The sequence below is a fragment of the Thamnophis sirtalis genome, unplaced genomic scaffold (assembly GCF_051295495.1).
Source record: "Thamnophis sirtalis isolate CommonGarterSnake01/CBP01778 unplaced genomic scaffold, rThaSir2_p1.2 scaffold_3, whole genome shotgun sequence".
NCBI lineage: Eukaryota > Metazoa > Chordata > Lepidosauria > Squamata > Natricidae > Thamnophis > Thamnophis sirtalis.
In genome coordinates this window covers 100,076,002-100,093,424 of record NW_028261383.1, presented here as the reverse complement: position 1 = coordinate 100,093,424, position 17,423 = coordinate 100,076,002, and the positions used below count along the sequence as shown (strand labels likewise).

At 37.4% G+C, this 17,423-nt stretch overlaps 1 protein-coding gene across 1 annotated transcript in view; it reads right to left on the bottom strand.

Annotated features, from left to right (window-relative positions):
- The window catches only part of LOC148048078 (uncharacterized), a 131,907-nt gene that overhangs the window by 30,764 nt on the left and 83,720 nt on the right, over nucleotides 1-17,423 (bottom strand). Inside the window, exons 24-30 of the mRNA XM_087708231.1 lie at nucleotides 10,081-10,299; nucleotides 8,512-8,664; nucleotides 6,503-6,663; nucleotides 4,843-4,952; nucleotides 3,804-3,925; nucleotides 1,291-1,503; nucleotides 371-514 (exon numbers count right to left, since the gene is read on the bottom strand). Coding sequence (XP_087564357.1) covers nucleotides 371-514; nucleotides 1,291-1,503; nucleotides 3,804-3,925; nucleotides 4,843-4,952; nucleotides 6,503-6,663; nucleotides 8,512-8,664; nucleotides 10,081-10,299 — 1,122 coding nt within the window. The remainder of the gene's footprint in view (nucleotides 1-370; nucleotides 515-1,290; nucleotides 1,504-3,803; nucleotides 3,926-4,842; nucleotides 4,953-6,502; nucleotides 6,664-8,511; nucleotides 8,665-10,080; nucleotides 10,300-17,423) is intronic.

The window sequence follows — 17,423 nt, the reverse complement described above, 5'->3', positions numbered from 1 at the left end:
CTTACTCGAAGTGAGCCTTCCAATCCAATCCAAGCAAAATGCTGAATGGCTTCCATTCTTGATATATAGAAAAGTCCAACAACAAAAACAAACACAGGATCTATTTCTTTTAAACGTCTATCTCCTCATATCTGTTCCCAAGATGGCTTAGAAGGTTTAATGGCTTTACAAAACAACAACCATTTTCAACTTTATACTTTTAATTTTGCTCAGTTTTTAGCCACTTTCTCTAGATGATAACTTCAGTTTCAAGTCAGAAAAGTATTAAAACTGCAGGTAGGAAATCTACACCATAGTTCTAATGATATTCAGAGTCTTATGATCATATTCAGAAAGGATGTGAAAGGAGAAAAGTTAGTTCTTAAATCACCTGTTTTACAAGTGAATGAAGGATCTTTTTTGCTGCAGAACACACTATTACTACACAACCCAGTATGTGGGTTACATGGTACATCATCATCACACTTGGGACACACATGCTCACATGTCTCCCCATATCTTCCAGTAGAACAAACTATAAAAAAAAAGTTATATCAGAGTACAGAAATTTCTTCCATAATTCACACAATAATAAATATTTTCAATGTGAGAAAAGAATGTATTGTCTGTGTGTGAAAGCAGGGTAGATTTGTAGGTCATACCAAATACATTTTTCAAGGAATATGCTTAATAAAATTATTGCAGAATAAAATCGGTTTGAATCATTAGCACACAGATTTGGCATTAGGCTGTAGTGTTTGCTATGATCATTTTCATTTTTTGTTCCTTGCTGCCCTGCTTTCTCTTTCATACGAAACCTGCAACAATAAACTTCTTTGGGATGGACACATCCTGTAAAACACACACACACAGAAACGTGGTACATATAATCACATATTTTTCACGCATCCATTGAAAGAGGACTCACACAGTCAGAAAGAAAAAGCTATCCTATTGAAAATTGCCCTTTGTCCAGAGCACCCTCTCCCATTCTGCCTCTTTTAGCCCCACTTCTGATATAGCTGAAGTTACTAAAATAGGCTGCTTACATCCCAAAAGCATTCAATATTTATTTTTGCACTTCTCTGAGAGACGCAGAAAATATATAAAAAACCATTATAATAAGTAGAAGGCTCTATGTTATTTGGGGAAAATGAGTCCAAGACTGACAGGAAACCTTGGTAGGTTGTAAGCGACATACAACAGATTTAGAGAAAGCATACAGTAATCTCTTGCCTATGTCAATCTCTGCAGATAAAAACAAATAGTAAACAAATAATAAAGAATCATATACAAATTTTCACTGCATACTTGATTTGATCGAGGTTCTGACTGTTTTGTTTCTAGTATTATATAGGTCTATACTATTGTGCAGGAGGAAATGTTTTCCAGTATCTGTCACTCCAGTACATGTTTGTGAGGCTAAACAGGCCTGCTTAGCTTCAATCAAGGTAGAATACTTAGATGTTTCTCCATCAGGAAAATAAAATGCTCTTCCATCATGTTCCGTGAAGAGATCAACAACTGTTGAAAATAAAAGCAACCATTAAATAAAACAACTTTTATAAAATATGAAAATAACATGTAGCTGGTTAATATGCAGCATACAATTCATGCATGGATAAATAGAGTCGGTGGATTATAACCTTACAAGTGGGAGTGGGTAAGGGAAAACAAACATAGTTATTTTTTTATAGATACATGTATATAGTGAGAAAAATTATTTTTAATATATCATTTAGTAACTTATTTATTAGTTAGTGTGATTTAAGAAATGAAAGCATGCTCCTAAAGTTTGCACTGGTTACTGATTTATTAGATTATCGTACATTTTTTACAATGGCCTAGAACCAGCCTGCTGCTGCTGTTGCTGCTGCTACTGATGATGATGTCCAATTATATCAGATTCACAGTAATTCTATGGACCACCTCCCTCCATTTTTTCCAATCTATATTGCTTCTTTGTTTTCTGCTCTTACAGATACCGCTTTGATGGTGGCTAACCATTTTGGTTTCTGGAGGCCCTGTTTTCTTTTACTACCAACCATTCCAAGCACAACTGCTTTTTCCAATGAGTTTGATTGCATTACATGATCAAAATAAATATGGCAGAACTTTGAGATTTTTGCCTTCCAGTTATGTGTCTGATTTTATATCTTCCAACATGTGCCTGTTTGTCATCTTTGCTGTCCAACAAGGGCACAGGAGCCTTCATCATTGGTTTAAGGAGTAGAGGAAAAGAAAGGTCAGAAGTTTTACTTTTTTCTAAGATAAAGTTCCTTGTGGGAACTTTGAGGTTTGTTTTAGAAGATAAATGGAACTAGAACATTAAAAGCCTTGGCAATACTTTTGATTCTGTTAGAATTCTGAGCCCTATTTCCACATAAAGGTTGTTTAATTCAGTAGCAAAATTCAAGGTAGGCAAAGATCCAGCTATCAGTGATTACTGAAGGAGAAACTTCCAGGATGCTTTACTACTTCTAGTTGACTTCCATACACTGTTTTGATTCATAAGGACTCATCAGTACTGTAGAGGAGATAAGGAACAACTCTTCTTAAAGTACAATTCAAATCAGAAAACTAACCCTGTAGAGGAGGAGCTGGTCGCAGGAATTCCCTGTCATTCAGTCAGAACAGAAGTAGCTTCTTGGGTGGGAAGCAAAATGTTTTCAAGGAAATAAAACAAGGAAGTTCATTTGTCTTTTAAAAAATACATTTGGGACAACTATGACTAGGTGAATGAAAATCTCCATAGATTTTCTACTTCAGCTGGCCTAAGAGTGCTCTCGGGGAGCTTCAAGACAACTCTGGGTAGTCTTTCCCCTAATCGTAGCATCCCAGCTCATAGCAATACAACTTTAAAATACACATTTTTCATTAACAAAGAAAAGTAAAAGAGTGTGTGTGTAAACATTTGTGTTAAAGATAAAAAAGAAACTATTACAGAGAAAGAAATAGATGGGCAATGTCTGGAGAAAGGTAGGAATGAAACTGGTAGCATACTGCTGTTCAGCAGAGACAACATTTCAAGCATTATTTATATTCATCTTCTTAAAGCAAGTGGAAGAGGCATGCCCTTTGAGGATATCCTTATCTGCAAGGGAGTATATGGAACAATGTACAAATACTGTACCTGTATAGACAATACAGAAGGTTTTATTCCAGCCAGACCTTTCCTAATTTGGTCTCAAGGATGAATTTTAATTGCAGCTTTTAAATGGTTTTTATTTTTCTATTTTATTATATGTAGTTAAGAGCTCTGATTTCTATATTTTGTTGGAAAATGATTTGATTTAAATAATTGAAATAATAAATAAAAAAAATATTCTACACCTATTTACTAATGAGTAACTGAAGCACATCAACATTCAAATTAGAGTAAGCAGGCATAGCAGTGGTGGGCTGCTGCCGGTCCGGACTGGTTCAAGCAAACTGGTAGTTTCAACTGCCCACTGCCCAGGTGCTATTTCAGCCATATATCATCATGTTTTTGGAGCTGTTTGCATGCACGTAAGCCGTGAGCGAGCACACTTTCACACTTCCGGTGCTGGGTGAACCGGTTGTTACATTATGTGACACCCACCTGACGCACCTGAATCAGCTATGTATACTGAATGCTGTACTGTTTAGTAGTAATTTTCACCAGATAAATGACCTATACTTTGAATCACTATTAAAAGCTGTTTGTAACCATTGTAAGCTATACATACAAGACATCTAATTCTATATCACTTTATTTACCATGAAAAACAATAATTTGCAATAATTATGAAGCTGTCAGTCTGCTTTTTGAAAAACAAATTATGATGAATTATTTTGTTCACCTTCTTCTCTTTTGCAGATCCATTTTCTGAAATGGGAACAATCTGTCACAGAAAGATAATTTTTGAAAGCAACTCCACAGTCATAATTAGAGGGTATGTATCTTCTATTTCGCCTAATAACCCTGTCAATAATTATAAAGAAGTATTGTCAAATGTTATCCTTTAGCCCTATCATAGTTTAATAATGTAAAATAAATTTGGTAATGATCTTTAAACAGTGGTCTAAGATTAATGAAAGGTCACTCTGGTTTAGCGGTATCCCACATAGAAAATTCAAAAGTTCTGAAGCTACATAAAAAAAAGATAGCCATTCTGAAATTGTTGTTTCTGTTTCTAAAAGTTACTGGCCTAGTTCTATTTATCACATATCAAGGATAATTAGCACATGAACATATCTTTTTTTAATTGTAGTACAATGCAATCTTCTTTTCTAAATTGCCCAATAAGATTAATTTAATCTTAATAGAACAGCTGTGGTTACTAACCCTAAACAAACCAAGATATTTAAACCAACATTTGAAGTTAATTTAATATTCTTGATTGTTAGAGTTGATAATCAGTGTCTCAGTTTGGCCAGATTGGGAAAGTAATTAAAAATATGGTGACTTTATTTCTCATTTTTCAGGAAAAGGGAAAGGACTTGCCATGTAGGGAAAATACTTGTTTTTTTATTATTAAAATGCAGTGTGATAATCTAAGCAAGGCTATTTTGGCTGTCCAAATTGACAAACCAATAGACTGACACCAAAAAATTATCTACTAAATTTCTGAAAATAAGTACATGTTTTACTTATTATACCACTTTATTTTAAACTTTTTACGTTCTAGTAAAATAAAAAAACAATTCACATTTTATGCAGCTGTAAAAGAGATGAGCAGAACAAGTTGACAGATAACTGTTTTCTTTCTATCTATCTATCTATCTATCTATCTATCTATCTATCTATCTATCTATCTATCTATCTATCATCTCTCTATGGCAGCTTAAGCTCGTACACTGAATAACAACTAAACTGATTTATTTCAGAAACAGTCTCACCATGCATTTTGAAAAACTGAAGATGAATCATCAACCCAAAGATACTGAGAGGATCGCTTGTAGAAGGTGAAACCAACCCAGCTGTCATCTCCTTTGTATTGTACCCACATCTAAAAACAAAAGTTATCTGAACTATGTATTAACATGAGTCTGGAAAGAAAGTTTGGTCAAAATAACAACTGATATCTGCCCAAACAAATTCATTCCATTTGTCCTTTGAAAATTAATATCTAACTAGAAGGAAATTTCTAAAGTCTATATTGCAGCAAGCATTAAGATTTATATTCAGCATAAGATCCTATACTCTAAAATAGAAATTTCAGTTCAAGAACTTCTAATATACTTATTCTCCAATTATATATTCCTCGTATAAGATGCCCAAGGCTTTGCTTATAGGTATATTCTAACACCAATGTGTTAGAATGCAGCAACATTTAACAGCCAACATCTACTCTGAAACTTACTCTCAGTCATGTCAGAATTACTGTATATAATACACAACTAATAACTATGATTAGAGAGGCCTCTTTGCCAATTTAATATGTTTTGCCAGCTGAACCAATTTCTAGGGTAGAACATCAAATCAATTAGAAAAATCTGACAATGTACTTTTGAAAAATACACATTTTCAAACATTTCAGTTGGAAAACTATGACAAAATTATTACTATTAATAACAAAAGAATGGTGAAACAATATTGAGATTTTGTTACATTAAGAAAATTAAATAATCTGAGCTCTTGGGAGAAAGTCAGTACATAAATCTAACTTTATATACCTTTTATGTAAATAAAATGAAAGAGACAGCATGAGGCTCTTCTTCCTTTTTTTGCCCAAGATTGAATTTTGTGCATCAACTGTGTTTATTTTAGCTGACTTGCATGTTTTATCTGCCAAATCAGTTAGAATTAAGATTAGTGGTATCAATCGATACTTGACAGTAACCTTTGTGAATTGATGTACCTACTAGTACACTGTAATCATAAGAATATTGTAACGATTGATTAAGTTTATAGCAAGCACAGACTTTTTGGTCATGAGTTTTAAAAATAGTGGAAGAGGGGGCTGGAACAAGACTGGAACAGAACATAAAAACTAAATAAGCAGATTGATTTGTATATGCAAAATTATTTCATTTTTTATCATAACTAATGTATTGGAGATTACTGATTTCTGAAGCATGTAAAATATCAGAAATTAAATAAAGTGGAAGTTGTATTTGAAACAAATGATTCAAATCCTGTGTCAGCAAAGCATATTTTTGCTATTGTACAAAGAAAAAAGGAGGAGCCTGAAAATGATGTGGCTGCTTCATCAAACCAGCCTTAAATTTTTTCAATGCTTTATAAAAACTTAAAATTTAATTATTACTGATTAATTTAATTATTCAGTTTCAGCCGCACCTTACTAAGAACTGATCCTGAGTTTAAAAAATCCAAAAAGTATAGAAAATATAATACAATAATAATAATGCTAAAAAGAAATAGAAAAAAAGATTAGAAGCAGAAAAAGGTTATTTTTATGTTAAGCCCAGTGCATTTCTTCCCAATCATTTCTGTAACTTACACATGCAGTTAGTCTTTATATACTGTTCTCCCTGTCCCCAAAAACCTCATAAAATGAAATTTGCAATATGAAAATAGTAAAACATATAATGATACCTTTTCACGGCTGTTTGTAATTTTAACTAAGTCTGTTTTCTTAAATCCTTGGCAAGCAATCCTTGCATTGTCCCATGTATTTTTTTTAGTGTTTTCCACATAATAACATGCTTTGGAAAAATAATACCACTGGGGTAGTTTTGGACATATGCCTGTGAAAACTTTAAAAAAAAAGCAGTTGTAATGAAGCAATCCTCCACATGGTTACATATGGGAACAGAGTTCAAACAAGAATAGATTTCAAGATTGGCACACAATTTCTGGATTGTCTTGAGTTCATATCTCCTCTTGAATGAACAAGTAGCCACTGTGGTTAACAGGATCTTTTCACAGGTATATCTAATGCAATGTGCAATGTGCCCCACAAGGGGGTTATGCTTGAAGACCTCTGAAAAGCTGTAAGGTTTAGAATGCAGCAGTGTGGGCAATGATGGCATGCTTTATTATTTTTGAGAGACTCTATTGTTCTTTGAGTTGCAAAGTTTTCCTTCTGGATGCCATTCAAAATGCTGGTTGCTACCTAATAAATCTTTCCATAACATAGGGCTTAGTTATTTAAGGGACTGCCTGACTCTAGATGTTTCTGTCTCTTTGGTGAATTTTGGCAGAATGGGTATACTTTGGATGTCATCAGTTAGACAGTGCTATCTAGTGTGACTCAAAAGATGTGTTTTTCTCTTGTGATGCCTGTCCTCGGCAATGGGATTTCCCCAGAGAACCCTACCCTGAAGAAGTTCAGGCAGCTATTAATGAGTCAATTACTTTTCCAGGATTTGGGGGAGATTTCAGGCCCTTTTGAATGAAGATGTTTGGGTTGTACATAAATAAATACATACATAAATGGATACACATACCTGGATACACTGGATTTAAAAAATCAACTCCTGCTCCATTGCTAAAGTCAAACCCAACAGTATCTATCTTAGGGACAGAGCCCATTGTACCAAACCAGTCATAAATCTAAGACTAGTTCACAAAGATGTATTTTCTCAGGAAAAATGTTATTTTAAAATAACTATGAAAGTCTGATTCTATTGTAAAGTAACCTGAGAAATAGACCATTTTCTCCTTCCTCTAGATCTTTGGCAAATTTTCCATCCCTAGAAATTACACACACACACACACACACACACACACGCGCACACATACACACACACACACTATGTGTGCGTGCGTGTGTGTATTTAAACTGTTTCATGTGTGTGTGTGTGTGTATTTAAACTGTTTCATCTTCTATTCTTCCTATTATTCTAATAGAAAATTTCTTCTTGAACTTATAACCCAAAAAACTGAAGACTGGCATTAATAATATTGAAATGATTTTCTCTTTTTGGTTGCATAAACATGCCTACTCTGAGTCACAAATGCTATTAACATACTAATCTCACATGTAATAATATGAGGACCCGGATTGTTGTTGAGGGCAATATGCTGACTCTGTAAACCGCTTAGTGAGGGCTGAAAACCCTATGAAGCGGTATATAAATCTAACTGCTATTGCTATTGCTAATATAATTGAACATTAGCATTAATAAAAGCTGTGAGATTAGTTATGTTGAAGGCAACTTTTTATTGATAAACTATATAGGTTTTACTGGTTTTCTAGTAGACAATTGATCTGCATAGTAGGACGTTTTTAAAACCATAGCACAGAAAAAGTAATATAGCAGACATAGGAGTGGGTACAATTCAATTAATCAAATTCAAATTTGATTAATTTGAACATACTGTACCTTCTTAAATGTAATAATTATATTATATAGTTTGAAATGTTACTGTGTGATCCTTACAATCTTAAAAGTCAATTGATTCCATAATAAGTATAATCTTTATTGTCATTGTACTTAAATACAAAATCAGTTTATAATCTATGTATTATAGGTAAGTAATGTCATGCAAATAAAAATAAATAAGAAAAATAATAAGAAAAATTAAACAACAGTTTTTTAAAAAGGCAAGAAAAATGGGAAAGCAAAAAGTGATCAGTATTTAGAAGTAGTATATTTTACCTGGTTTAGTACATTTGGGATCTGGAGAATCTAAGCCACATTTTGTTAGAGTAGGTGCTATACATTTGCCAGTGATAGGATTGCAGGGAACGTCATTTTTACACTTTTGGCATTTGGATTCACAGCTTGTGCCATAAAATCCAGCACTACAAACTAAAAGGACAGTTTAATATTAAACATCTTCAGAAAAAGCTAGAAGATTAATATATATCTTTCTATGTTTCTTCTAAGAACTGTTTGAGGTTCCTAAGTATTTTACAAAATACAATAAAATCAGAACATGGTCATGATTATGAGAACAGTTGGCCTTCATTATTCACAAGGGTTTTGTACCAGCCTAACAATCATGGCTAATGAAATTGTGATAATGAAATCTTGGAAAAAAAATCATTATTTGAATGTACAAAAGCTCATGTACCTTTTTTCTAGTCTTATTATAAATAAAACATGTAGAAAAACTTGTAAATCAGAACCAAGAATCAAAACCATAAATAAGTAAAATTCTTTTCTATAGATAATAAGGTGTGGCCTGTATTTTCTTTTACTTATTAATATATATTTATTGATTATATTATGCAAATCTTTTTAAATCCTTGAACCCATAAATCACTATATCATTTTATTCTTTTTTCAGTAAAAGGTCCACATAAGACTTTCAGTCCTGCAGAATGTTTTTGTTGTTTCTCTGACAGGTGAGGGGCAAATAACATGGGTTTTGTTATTTGTTAACTAACATAGTTAGTTTGTATTTTAATCTGATTTATATTATTTCTTTTAAAGTGATGTTCAAGATTTATTAGCTTTTAACATTCCTAAACTGATAAACAAGCTGGAGACTAGTTCCCGATAAGAAAAAATTGTTAATACAAATTGGGGTCTGGCTTATCTCTTGTGAACCTAAACAATCTTCTCCTTACAATTTATTCCCATTCAGACCTCATTTTAATAAACATGTATGCTATTATCCTGTCCAATCAACTTTTCTCTTTCAGGTTTCTTTGTTATGTTAACTATAAAAGGGTATGTCAGCTAAAGATCGGGGTTCCCTCTTTGAATGAGGAATCCCTTTTGTCTGAATATTCTCATAAATTGTAATAAAATGATCTTCCTGTCTTGGTTTGTCTCATTGGAAAATATGTACACAGAGACACAAGCCTGAAAAAGCTATGTTTGGCCATCACAGGTCAGCTTGATAAATTCTGACATTTTCACAACCCATTCTCCCATTGTAGGAATTTCACTGTATTTCTTACTATAGACATGCAACTGAAATATTTAGTTACCAAATTTAATTCTCAGACAACATGCAGCCAACAAATTACAAAAAGAATATTTATGTATTTCTAAGGAAGCTACAAGCTATCAACTGTAGCTATTGTGGCATAGTGGTTAAGGTGCTGAACTAGGACCAAGAACACATTTAAATCCATTCTCAGTCAGAGAAACACAAGGGGCAAATTTGGGCCAACCACTATCTTGGAGCTCAATCCAGTTCAATTTTAAAAACTATACAACCACTCAGATTATAATAATGTACATACAGTATATTAGTTGCTTTAAATAACTCACCAGATTTCAAGTATAATATATCATTTGTCTTAAGACTTTTGAATATCTCTATTCCACTAACCAAATGGTACTGCTTCTGTGAGAAGACTACACCAGTACAAGTAGTTTTATCAAAAATGCATTCTTCTTCAGCAGATTGAAAATTAGAGAAACTGTTAGGCAGTACCATTTCCCTTTGTGGTATTATGTGGCCGTTGTATTGCTCAAATATATTCACATCTGCACAGAAAAGAATTATAGACCATTATTACTAATATAATTATATTTGGATGCCCTGAAATTCTGGGCAGTTCACAAATAAAAACTTTAAAAACAATAGGAAAAATGAAATAATAAGCAAAAATAAAAGAATAAAAGAAGGCAAGATGACTAAAAGCAGGTAAGAATGATAAAGAAGCAAATCCATACAAACTGCCCTTATCAAGGGTATAGGCAAGAACCAATAGGGACAATTTGAATCAGTTCGCCAAACCGGTAAAAATCACCCCTGGTGGGGCCTGCCCATGTCTGCCCGGCCGCTCGACCCACTTATCTCTTCTGACCACTCGCTTGGCCCTTCTAACCGCTCGACCCACCCACTCAATCCATATATTTCTCCCTCCATTAACAGCGGAGCTGCTGCAGCCTGTCCCTTTACGATGGTACCCAGGAGGGAGGGGGGCGGGGTGGATGATAAAGGCCACGCCCACTCAGTCACAGGATCCCCTGACCAAGCCATGCCCACAAAACCGATAGGGAAAAAATTTGAATGTTACCCCTGGTGGGATCTACAGTAGAACCTCTGATCAAAACCATAATTCATTCCATAACTGTGGTCTAAAACCAATTTGGTCGTGACCCAAACCTAATTTTTGAAATTTGGCACTTTACAAAAAAAATGGTGCAGAAGGGGAAATCAGCCTTAAAAAAATTGTGAATATTTTGGTCAGAATCCAATATGGTCGGAGTCAGAAGCATTCATGACCAGAGGTTCTACTTTATCTGGATTTCAGTTGGAACCTTATTCCAAAAGGCAGGTCCTCCTACAAAGAAAGGGTGTTTCCAGGATCCCAATAGATGACATTATTTAATCAAAGGAGCCCAGAATGTGCCAATCTTGCCAGATCAAATTAGTCAGGGTCATTGGCTTTCTCTCAAGGAACCAGGTTATATGCCATATAAGGTTTTTTTTAGGTAACAATCAGCATCTTCAATCACACCAGCAAGCAAACTTAAAAACAATGCAGCTCCCAAAGCAGAGATGTTAACATAGGCATACTGATGAGGCCTTCATTCTGAACCATTTGAAGTTTTCAGATATTCTTTAAGAGCAGCTTCAAGTAGAGAAATTGCAATAATAAAGGTTTAAAAAACTATCTTAAGAACTTCTTCATCTACAATAGAAAAGGGTGCAACTGATGCACCAGATGAAGCTGTGCAAAGGTCTTCTTGGCCACAGCTGCCACTACTTCATTGAACAGAATTCTAAGTTGAGGAAGATTCTTAGATGATAACCCCCATCAGTGTTATCAATTTTCAAAACCACAGATTTAAGATAATAAAAGTGACAGTTGATTTTAATCAAAAATCAGTATAAAACTGGATTGGTTTTTTTTTGGGGGGGGGGCTACTTGGACAACATTTGAGTTCTTTATATTGAGCATATATGCTTGAATAGTTTTTCAATTTGGAAATCATTTAACAAAGGCTGAATCAATATTTTCAATTTATAATGTTATATATGAAGGCATTTTATACTAACAATTATGCAGAGGCAGATAAATAATTTACAAAAGATCTCTCTAAAATGAAAAACCAGAATATCTCTATACAATAAAGGAAGCTCTCAAAAGGTCTAAAGCAAATACTGTAATGAAAGCCATCAATGACTATAGACGTAACTGTGCTCAACCAAAATAAATACAACCTACAGTTGAGCTATGAAACCATACATAGCAACAGTTTCTGAGAAAACTGGAATGGCATTTTTTCACTTTCTGAGCAAGCAAGTGAAGAATTAAATAAATTATAAGTAGATGATTTAGCATTTATAATTTAAAAAAATAGATAGAAAAGAATCCTAATCAATACAATACAATACAATACAATAGCAGAATTGGAAGGGACCTTGGAGGTCTTCTAGTCCAACTGCCTGCCTATCCAGGAAACCCTATACCGTTTCAGACAAATGGCTATCCAACATCTTCTTAAAGACTTCCAGTATTGGAGCATTCACAACTTCTGGAGGCAAGCTGTTCCACTGATTAATTGTTCTAATTGTCAGGAAATTTCTCCTCAGTTCTAAGTTGCTTCTTTCCTTGATTAGTTTCCACCCATTGCTTCTTATTCTACCCTCAGGTGCCTTGGAAAATAGTTTGACTCCCTCTTCTTTGTGGCAACCCCTGAGATATTGGAACACTGCTATCATGTCTCCCCTAGTCCTTCTTTCTTATATATATATATTTTATTATGTTTTCATTCTATACAATCACATATTCACTGTGCTTAATCAGGGCATATAGAAAATGCCCTCTACAATACAAACCCAGTATACCACCTTGACCCGCCCTAGTCCTTCTTTCTATTAAACTAGACATACCCAGTTCCTGCAACAGTTCCTCCTATGTTTTAGTCTCCAGTCCCCTAATCATCTTTGTTGCTCTTCTCTGCACTCTTTCTAGAGTCTCCACATCTTTTCTACATTGTGGTGACCAAAACTGAATGCATTATTCCAAGTGTGGCCTTACCAAGGCATTATAAAGTAGTATTAACACTTCACATGATCTTGATTCTATCCCTCTGTTTATGCAGCCTAGAACAGTGTTGGCTTTTTTGGCAGCTGCTGCACACTGCTGGCTCATATTTAAATGGTTGTCCACTAGGACTCTAAGATCTCTCTCACAGTTGAGCAAGGTACCACCTATATGTACCTGTGCATTTTGTTTTTGTTGCCTAAATGAAGAACCATACTCTTTTTACCATTGAATTTCATTTTATTAGATAGTGCCCAATGTTCAAGTTTGTCAAGATCCTTCTGTATCTTAAGCCTATCTTCTGCAGTGTTGGCTATTCCTGCCAGCTTGGTGTCATCTGCAAATTTGATGAGTTCCCCATTTATTCCCTCATCCAAATCATTGATGAAGATGTTGAAGAGTACTGGGCCCAAAACAGAGCCTTGGGGTATTCCACTGCATACTTCCCTCTATGAAGATGCAGTTCCATTGAGGACTACACAATGAGTGTGGTTAGTCAGCCAGTTACAAATCCATCTGGTAGTGATGCTGTCTAATCCACATTCTTCTACTTTATCTAGTAGTAGGTTATGGTATACCTTATCAAATGCCTTACTGAAGTCCAAGTAAACTATATCGATGGCATTCCTCTGGTCCACTAATTTTGTCACATTATCAAAGAATACAATAAGATTAGTCTGGCATGATCTGTTTTTGACAAACCCATGTTGGCTTTTGGCTATTACTTGTTTGGTTCTAGGTGTTTGCTAATTTGTTGCTTGATTATCTTTTCCAGAATCTTTTCTGGTATTGAGGTCAGGCTGATAGGTCTGTAGTTTCCTGGATCTGTTTTTTTCCCTTTTTTGAAGATGGGAACCACGTCAGCTCTTTTCCAGTCTTCTGGTAGTTCCCCGGTGCCCCAGGATCTCTTGCTCTTCTTGTGCAACTGATGTGTGATGTGTAATCATTTTGTCATCAGCACATAGGATAAAGGAAAGTTTCTTTTGTTTGGTAATATTACATGAAAAAGAACGTTGGTCCTTACTTGAATGTTTCTTTTCTGCAGTGAGGTGGGAGGGGCTACAGCTGGATTTAGTCACAACCTGATTGGTCCAAAGAGTGAAGGATTTTTCTTAAGTATCCTCCTTTCCCTCTAGGCTCCCAGTTTCACGAGGTTGAATGGAAAAGCTGTAAGTATTATGTAAGGAAAGCCACAACACACACACAGACTCCCGACCACCCCGAACCTTTATGATCAATGCCATGGGTGAGATGAAGCCAATACCGCCTCACTACAGAAAAGAAACGTTCAGGTAAGGACCAACATTCTTTTTCCTGTAGTTTTGGTGGGAGGGGCTAAGGGCCCTTAATATATGTTCCAACAGAACAACAGATAGCAGTTTTACAGCATTGTCATGATGCACGGGGAGCAGGACATTATGGATTTCTGAAAACACTGCATTTGACGAATTGGCAGTTTTGGTGGCCAAAGATGAAACAGGATATTGAGGAATATGTTTGGGGTTGTAACATTGTGCAACTATGAAAGGTTGGCCAGGAACGCCACCTGGCTTATTACAACAAGTAGCAAAGCCCACTCGGCCATGGGAAGACATAGCAATGGATTTCATTGTGGAGCTGCCGCAGAGTTGGGGGAATACTGTTATCTGGACAGTAGTTGATTTGTTCTCAAAACAGGCTCATTTCATTGCCTGCCCAGGACTTCCATCAGATAAAAAATTGGCCAAACTATTCCTAGTACATATTTACCGTTTGCATGGTGTAAACGTATAATTTCAGATCGTGGGGTACAGTTTACTGCTCAATTTTGGCGCAGTTTCCTGAAGAGGGTGGGGTCCTCTCAGGGTTTGAGTTCTGCGTTCCATCCGGCTACCAACAGCACAGCAGAGAGAACTAATGCTGCAGTGGAATGGTATCTCCATTGTTATGTGCATTACCAGCAAACTGACTGGGCGTGTCTACTGCCATTTGCTGAAGTTGCACATAAAAATGCAGTACATAGTAGTACTGGGTATACCCCCTACCGTATTGTGAATGGGTTTGATTTCATGGCTATACCTGAATGTCCTCAAGCCACTGCTGATCACAGAACTATAAAGGAATAGATAGACTACATGTATCCAATGTGGGAAAATGTCCGAAAAGCATTGCGGATTGCAGCAGACACGTACAAGAGACACACTGACAAGAAATGCAGTCCACAACCAACGTTTTGGGTCAGAGATAAGGTATTTTTATCTACCAAGTGTATACGCCTTAAAGTGCCCTGCCGTAAACTGGGTCCCAAGTTCATAGGGCCATTCCCAATCATCAGAATAATTAACCCGCCACGGTAGAATTAAAGCTGCCTCCCATGTTGGGGAAAACCCACCCAGTGTTACACAGCAGTTTACTCAAACCGGTGACCTTCCAAGCTGCGTAATCTTCCAACACCATCGTCTCCAGTGCAGGATGATGGTGAACGCCATTATGAAATCGAACAGATAGTAGATTCCCGTCGTCGTCATGGCACTTTACAGTATTTAATAGTTTGGAAGGGATACCCGTTACAGACGCATCATGGGTGAGGACATCTGAAGTGCACACACCATGCCTGATTGCCTGGTTCCATCGTCGATACCCTGATAAACCTATAGAGGATACTGCTAATAGCGCTTTTTGTCTTCCAGAATCCTCTCCACTGGTAGGGGTACGGCATGTCAGCCCTCAGGCTGCCATCCAGGGAAACCTGTCCATCACCATGCCCACTCAGCCATGCTTGCATGCCACTAATGCTGCCACGTTGATGTTGTCTCTCTGATGTTGATTGAGCCTGTAGCTGCATGTGGCTCTTCTACTCGGGTGCAACTGCCTACTCTGATGTAACTCTTTTGCTCGGATGCAGCTAACGAGGAAAGAGGCCATGATGACACTGAGTGGGGGTGTGGCTGAGGGTGTGGGTCATAGTGGTGGGTGTCATCTGGGTGGAGTTGTGGGTGGAGCTGGGTAGGGTAATGGTGTGTGTGTGTGTGTGTGTGTGTGTGTGTGTGTGTGTATTTAGCGTCACAACCCCTGGTATGCCCCAATTATGGGAGGAAGCTAACTGCTTCCATTATCTGTCAATCAGCTCGTCACAAGAGTCCATCACGATAGAAACCCAATATTTTTACTGTTGCCTTTTGTTATATTTGTGTTATATTTGTGCTGATAAATAAATAAAGGGAGACTAGTATAGATCTATTTCAAGCTATTTAGCTCTCATGCAATACACCACAGGTTCGAATCCCAGTAAAGGTATGGCTTAATGGCTAAGACGTCTGCCGAAAGATGCAATACACCACAGGTTCGAATCCCAGTAAGGGTATGGCTAGCTGATGAGAGCTAAATAGCTCGACCATTTCCCGACTCAGCCAGTTGGCCTGGTGGTTGGCTACGCCCGAGATGTGTTCTGAAATTATTGACTCCAGGTTCTTCTCCACCCAGAGCCCGAGCTTCTGGGCTTCCAGCCACAGGTTCTTGGAATGAGTCCCCCCCCCTGACAATTTATGTGGGCATTTGTGGCAACATTGTCCATCAGGAGGAGCACGTGGTAGTTGGCTAGCAAGTCTCGAAAATAGAAAAGGGCCAGGCGAGCCGCCTTCAGCTCCAGCCAATTGATATTGTGATGCAGATCAGATCTTGATCATCGACCCTGCGCCAGTGTGGCTTCCATTATGGCCCCCCAGCCGAAAAGGCTTGCGTCTATTGTGATGGATATGCGGTCTGGGTCTCAAAACTCAGCCCCGTGGTTGAAGGCCGGGGACAGCCACCATTTCAGAGACCAGCTGAGTCCCGGTGACAGGGGAATCGAACATGGGGAATTGCTCATGCGTTGCTGTTGGAAAGGAATGAGCACCCACTGAAGTCTCCGAGAGTGGAGTCGGGCCCATGGAACAATCCCTATCACGACACCATCTTGCCCAGCAAGAGGGGCAAGGTCAGGATGGGAACTGACCGACTTGCGTGGACATGTTGTGCCAAGGCTTGTAGGCTTGCCAAGCATTCTGGAAAAAGACGAACTAGTCCCGATCTCGAGTCTATCACTGTGCCCAGATGTAGAATTTTCGTCAGGGAGATGGCTCTTGGGGAATTTGATGGAAAATCCCAGACACTGTAGAGCCCAAATGGTTAAATCCAGGTCCCAAAATGCCTGTGTCTGGGATTGGGCCAGGACGAGCATGTCATCGAGGTAGCAATGGAGTCCTAGAGGAAGGGAGCACAAGTGAGCCGACAAAGCCGCCAGGACCTTTGTGAACATGTGGGGGCAGAGGCCAGGCCGAATGGGAGAGCCCTGTACTAAAAGTGGCGACCCCCGTGGGAGAAACGGAGGAATGTGTGATGGGCTGGCTGAATCAGAATATGCAGATACGCCTCTGTCAGGTCTATTGAGGCCATAAAGTCCCCCCATCAGATCCCCAGGAGAATGGACTTGAAGGAGGACATCTTGAAGTGCCGGTGGACTAGGTAAGAATTCAGGCACTTCAGGTCCAGGATCGCCCTCCATCCACCGGAGCTCTTCGGGATGACAAACAGGTTGGAGTATAGATCCAACCCACGCTTCTCCAGTGGGGCCGGTTCGACAGCCTGAATGTC